The 6,293-nt window shown below is 37.0% G+C and overlaps 1 protein-coding gene across 45 annotated transcripts in view; it reads right to left on the bottom strand.

Annotated features, from left to right (window-relative positions):
- Positions 1–1,909: 1,909 nt before the first annotated feature.
- The window catches only part of APBB2 (amyloid beta precursor protein binding family B member 2), a 194,739-nt gene continuing 190,355 nt past the window's right edge, over positions 1,910–6,293 (bottom strand). For 44 of the 45 annotated variants that reach the window (XM_068943057.1, XM_068943034.1, XM_068943039.1 and 41 more), the window contains 2 exons: positions 5,972–6,151; positions 2,235–5,396 (listed from right to left, as the gene is read on the bottom strand). In XM_068943057.1, the coding sequence (XP_068799158.1) occupies positions 5,229–5,396; positions 5,972–6,151 (348 nt within the window). In that variant the 3' untranslated portion in view covers positions 2,235–5,228. Of the gene's footprint in view, positions 5,397–5,971; positions 6,152–6,293 lie in introns of all 45 variants that reach the window. The other variant, XM_068943065.1, reaches the window with a different exon arrangement.

The following is a 6,293-nucleotide window of genomic DNA, read 5'->3' as shown; positions in this document are numbered from 1 at the left end:
TTGGTAAGAGTACACTCAGCCTCTAGGCAAGTATGCCTAGTATCAGCAAGATAGTAAGGAATCTTAATCTATTTGATACATAGCTGAGACTGGATTTAGCCCCGTCCAGAGAAAATGTTAAAACATCGTTTTTTCCCCTCACCCACTCCAGTCAATGCAGCTTCATCAGCACTACCCTTTAGAAGAAAAGATGTGAATGATAGTACACCATCAGTGTAGACAACAGCCTCTAGTTCAGGTAAATATCAGTGCTTCACCGAATCAGTGAACATTTCTTTTATTATTTTAATCTGAGCCAGCTGACCTGCCCAACGGTATCACTCACCTGCTGTATATCCCTGTGAGTAACCTTAACTGTGTGCTCCTTAGCTGTTCCAAGAAAAAGATGAACTTCTCTGCACCTGGTCCTGAACAAACTATAAGGATATAGTCTAGACCTGTGTGCTTGCAATGTATAGAACTGGAAAAAAAAGCATTTTATTTCAAAACCATCTTGGAGGAGGAGAGCATCCACATGTTAGAAAAGGAGAATTAAGGAGATGATGAGTTGTTTTTTCAAAAAGTTTTTTAAATGCTTAAAAGAAATGTAGAGGTTCTGAAGTTAGAGAGTGAACTCCTAAAAACATTTATCAAAACTGGAATCATTCATTTATTAAAAGTAATTAAAATGACTTCTAAATGAACATACATTTGTCTGCTGACAAAGTGCTGGGCTACTTACATAGTACACATCGTGATGTCCCACAGTTGGCCTCATCTTGTTTTCAGGAGTTTCAGTCTTTGAAATATTATGGAGGCTAAACCATTTACAATCTTGACATCTAACTAAGAATGTGAAAGAGCTGGTGGTAAAATTTTTGATCCTGTAGGTCACCAGCTTACTTTGTAAGCAATGAATATCATATAGTGGCAACATCTGAGACTGGCTTGAGATGGTTGTAGGTAGAAGCCTGTGTGCTCAATAACGTTTTTTTTACTATGACTTTATACAATAAAAACTCTAGCTCATATAAATAATTTTCTGTAATCCAGTTATGTATTTGTCATTTTTTTAAACTGACAATTGTTAATTCAGCTTTCCAGATAAGAAAGTATCCGTTATACTGGTATCGCTTCTAAACAGTCAGTGTGTTTTTCCCTCCCCTCAAGCATATTTTTTTAAATGACAAAAGAAATAATTTCCCAGTGTCATGGACCAGTAACAGTTGAGACAATCATGTTATGCAGCTAAATTTATTCTCAGAACAGATTACATTTAAGTGTGTAGAAGTGGTCAACAGCAGGGAAAATTGTCCTTTTCAGTGTCAGTCAGGTGCTCTACATAACACTGAGCTCTGCTGCTAAACAATGGGTGTGTTTCCTTCTTTCTTATTGTTGTTAAAATAAATCAAACCTACTATTGCTGACTGTGCAGCACAGGTTTTAGCAATGTATTATGTAATTAACCTGCCCAAGAAAGGAGTAATGGTGTTAATAGTAATGCTGTAAAGGCTGAACCCCTATTAGCTGTGGAAATAAGAATAGTTCTGTTTTTCACAATATGATTTACTAACAATTTTAGATCCTCAATTAAATGATCTGTGAAATGCTTGATAAAAGAGAAGGGATGTAGAACTCTTTAGTAAATGACACAGAACTGGCATAAACCATTAGTTATTCCACAGCTTTTCTTCCTCTGTCACAAACGGGCATGCTATTTGGATAGGTACAGGTAGCTCTGCACACAAAGTTTATCACTAAGAACTCATTTTATTGTAAGTGGAATCAATGCCCTTTCATGCAATTCTTGTTATTCCTAGTTAACGAACCTGTAGGTGGCCTATATAAGCTTATGCTTTCCACACCCCCTTTCTCCCCTTTAAATGAAAGAGTAAGTGGCTTAAATAAAACCTACAGCCAGCACTGCAGATTTCAAAAGAAAGGCTTTTATCTTTAGTCATTGACTGTGACTATAAATCTCCTTGCTTCTGCAAGGAAGTATATTAATGAAATGACTGACATGTGATACTTATATCTAGCTTACTACTTGCATTGAAAAAATTAAGAAATTAGCTTTACATGATTTTTCTACAGACTTCATTAAAAACGTGACTACAGATAATTACAAAGCCCACTTTTTTTTTTTTTTTTTTTTTAAGACAACCTATAGTACAGAGTGGAGACTGTTGCAAGATCATGTTCAGAAAAGACAATACATCAACATAATAATGCAGGATATTTCAGTAAAAATAGAATAAATAAAAATATTTTAAGCTGTATTTAACAGGTGAATTTAAAATATGACATCAGACATACAAGGCATAGTGAACATGGCTGCCTGCCTACAGAATCACTACATATAAAAAAATGCATAGATAACTGAAGGGTCGCTATAACATCAACTAAAACACTGGCAGTTGCTCAAACACACATACTCCATACATTCTTTTTGGCCATGGTAAAAGAGTGCCTTAACATATTGTTTAACAAAGCATTATCTGGCTTTGCAGTCTTAGGCTCTGATTCTGCAAACAGCTGACTGTATATTTAATCTTTTGGAGAATAAGGAGCTCTACCGAAGCACAAGGGCCACTCATGTTCTGATCATTACGCACTACTTAAATATCTGCAAAATCCACAACATTTTGGTCGCAGACACAAGACTTAAAATGTACATTGGCAAGTGACCTACGGCTTTTCACATACCTTTCTCTCTTCTCAGTCCTTCCTTCAATTGCACACTTTGCTAGTGAAAGCTAACTAGACATTCATAGTCTGGATGACACGCTGAAAAACCTTTTTTACTGCTCTTTGCAAAGTGTTAGTGTAGTTTAAATACAGTCGGGGTTTCTATCTGGGAGAATCAGCACTGTATGGATGCAACTACAGAACTGAATTACCTTGTATAAAATTAATTGTTGTAGAATAGCTGCAAATCCAAATCCTGGAGTTTCCAAATTTAATTTAAAAAAGACAGTGTCAAAGAATTTGCTGTAATTTAAAGTCAAAGTTTGATTCAATAGTATAATGATAGGAACTTTTTATCTCTTAACTTAATGATCCTCCTTGAAGACATATTCGGTTACCGTCCGATGATTTTCAGAAGCCCGTCATGATAGGAAACAATTTTAACACTGCTCCTAGCAGACTTCACTGGGATCAGTGAGAAGCTAGAGAAACAGAGGAATAAGCAGGTATGCAAGCTACCATATCCGTGCTTTGGGATCTGGCTTCATGGTCAGTTTAAACTTGTGCTGCTGCTGCTTTGCCTCTCCTCACGTCCAGCTGCGTGCTCTCTCTGCCTCCATGGCATCAACAAAGTCAAGCACAGCCAAGCAGCGAACTGGATCAAATTCACAGACCTGACCCCTTTCTCTCTTTGAGATTATTCACATTAAGCTGATCTGATTTTCTCCTCCAAGTGTACAAGCGATAGAGCTCTGGTGCAAAGGAGGAAGCAGGAATCTGAGACTTGGGAGGGAAAAGATTGTTTCACTGCATTAGGTACAAAATCTCTGTCCTAGAAGAGATTTTGAGATCAGTGGAGGATCAGCTCTTCAGACGGTATTACGGAGAGTTAATTTTAATTACACTAATTGCATAGCTAGCCTATGTGCCACTTGCTCATACATAAGGATGAGGATGAGTTTACTTTAATAATTTTCCTACATTTTCCATGCAGAAATTTCTTGAATCATCACACCTTTCCCCTTGTATTCCTAACTTGCCTTGCCCAGGGGTTGCTATTGAATTTCTTTTTAAATAAAGAAAAAAGAGAAAATAGTCTAACAATCCCTTGCATATTAAAGTAGAAAAGAGTTCTTGCCTTAGCCTTGAGAACGTTCTTTTAAAATTACAGTATTACCAAGTTTGCAGACTTGGGAGACAGTGGTACTTTTGAAAGTATCTATAAATGGAGGCACCACATTTTTAACACTAGTTAAAAACATTTTTAATGTTCCCTTTTCACAGTTTGTATGAAACTGCAGGTCTAAACAGAAGGTGGCAAGGGGAGAAACTAAAGATGCGTAACTGCATTTGAAAATTAGCATGAGGTACAATTTTAAGGGGCAATACTGTATTGACTTTGTCAGGATCTGCAGTACTGTGGATCAGTGTGACTATATGAAGCCTTTGGAGCAAAAGCATTGCCATAAGGTTGCAACACCTGAAGCACTATATCCTGTTAGAAAACTCTTTCATTATTTTGTCACAGAGCATTAATAGAAATATCATGGAATTTTGTAAATAACAAGATATGATTGTTCTTTTTGTGGCATGTTAAGTATTCAGCAACAGACTCCAAGGGAAAGGGGAAATTGTGCAACCAGACGCTGAATCAAACATTTGATCAAACACTTATTTGGGTGAAGTATGTAACATTTCAGTCTCTAGGAGTTTTGACACAGTAAAATTACTGACTGGTTCTTTCTTCTGATTGGTATGAGCCCTATGGGAAACAAACTGTATTTCTGATGCCTTAATAAAGGCTCGAGAGAATAACAGCCAACACACACACATTTGTATGGTTAAAGATGAAAGGCCTGAGCCCATCCCCCTGTATTCGGTTACTCGAGACACTTCTGGATTCTTCAGCATTGGTTTGGTATTAAACACAGGACTTCTCTAATTACATAATAACAGGAGATGAAATGACACCATGGTTCAAAAGGATGTCAGGGAGAGCTGTTGAAGTGATTGCAAGAACAATGTTGAGAAACAATTTAAAACTAACAGGTGTAGTTTTGGGGAAAAAAAAAAAGTATTTAATCTACAGTAATTCAATTGTAACTAATACTTGGTACCTACTCCAGTGTTGAAAACAGAGCAAAGTGCTGTAGGATTTAAGATTGATTTGTGACAAATCCAGCTTACGATGGTGAAAACTCAACTCAGGCATCATTCACTCCAAGGACTTTAGCATGAGTTCACTAGGAGGGACGTGGCCATATTCTCTTTGTGTGTGAATTTAGGTAACGTTCATGTATTTACAATCAGAAACAGACCTTCCACTGCTCATGATGTAACTCACTGACAGCAAAAAAATTATTCATGCTTCTTTTCATATCACACGACGGTGGCAAGAATGAGAGAACATGCTTGTCTAACATTGTTTTGATATAGATAAATTCTCTGAAGACAAAGCATCAGCAATTTAAAATGGAAGGCCGAACATCATCAGTTCATTCTCCTTAGCGTAGCTACTGTTTCTTCAGTTAAATGTTACAAGAATCTTCTCTCTTCCCCAGCTATGGCATCTCAGAGACAGGGCGTTTCTGTTTCAAAGTGTCAATGAGGGACAGCACTCCTCTTTTTACATTAGTTGTAACTCTTCTAGTCACCGAATCTGCAGGAGGTGGGGGTGGGCGAACTTTCTGTGAAGGAGGTCTGGCTACTAAGCACTTCTGATACCGTAGCTGCAACAAAGCAAAAGCATTCGGCAATCCTTACTGTATCCAGTATCTTCAAAGCATTTTAAATACATTTTAATACTTTTCATGAAATATAGTCAAATCTCTGTTTTTTGACAGACATTGCTTTGTTAAGCTGTAGGCAGAAACTCTTCATTGGCACATGACACAAACTAAATCACAGGAACAGCCCTTTGAAAACAGAAAAATAAGTTTTTTGGATTCAGCTATTCTTGAACAGTGACTGCATTGTCACTGGGTTGTATAACATGACTTTGAGCAAAATGTTTTCCCAGCGTTGGATAACTTGTATAACAAAAGATTCCTGACATATACAGATGCTGTAGTGGTAAGGAGGTAAGATTGTTAAAGGAACATTGTTCACTATATTGACATTTCAGACTTCTTTTAAAAGTTTATTTTTAATCTATTATCAGAATCTCATTTATTAGTTGTATCTTTTCTTACTTTCTTCATCTGTCTCAGGAAATTAATGTAATTGCAAATTTGGAAAAGATTTTTATTTACTGAGGTAGGGACAGAACTAAGGACTACAGGTGTCCTTGAAGAAGATCACTTACCATACAAGCAGCCTGAACAGCTTCTGATACATTGCCTGCATTTGGTTCACACCAAAAAACATGGCACTCAAAATGCTGGTTTCCTGTATCCATAATGAAGGCAAATGTGTGGACATCCTTGCCTACTCCCATAAAGGACAGGAACCGGACACGACACTCCACCATGATCTCCTCTTCATTCTGGTTATGGAATCAAATAATTGTTCATTACTATTAGATATTCCCTAGAACTTGACTTTCAAGTTGATTAGTAGCGTGGAATTCCTTTATTCATCTGCATATACTCAGTGTGTTAAGGTCTGACTGGATCTCTCCTTCTAGG

This window comes from Struthio camelus, chromosome 4 (assembly GCF_040807025.1).
Source record: "Struthio camelus isolate bStrCam1 chromosome 4, bStrCam1.hap1, whole genome shotgun sequence".
NCBI lineage: Eukaryota > Metazoa > Chordata > Aves > Struthioniformes > Struthionidae > Struthio > Struthio camelus.
The sequence above is the reverse complement of the archived record's forward strand: the minus strand, read 5'-3'. Positions and strand labels throughout refer to the sequence as shown.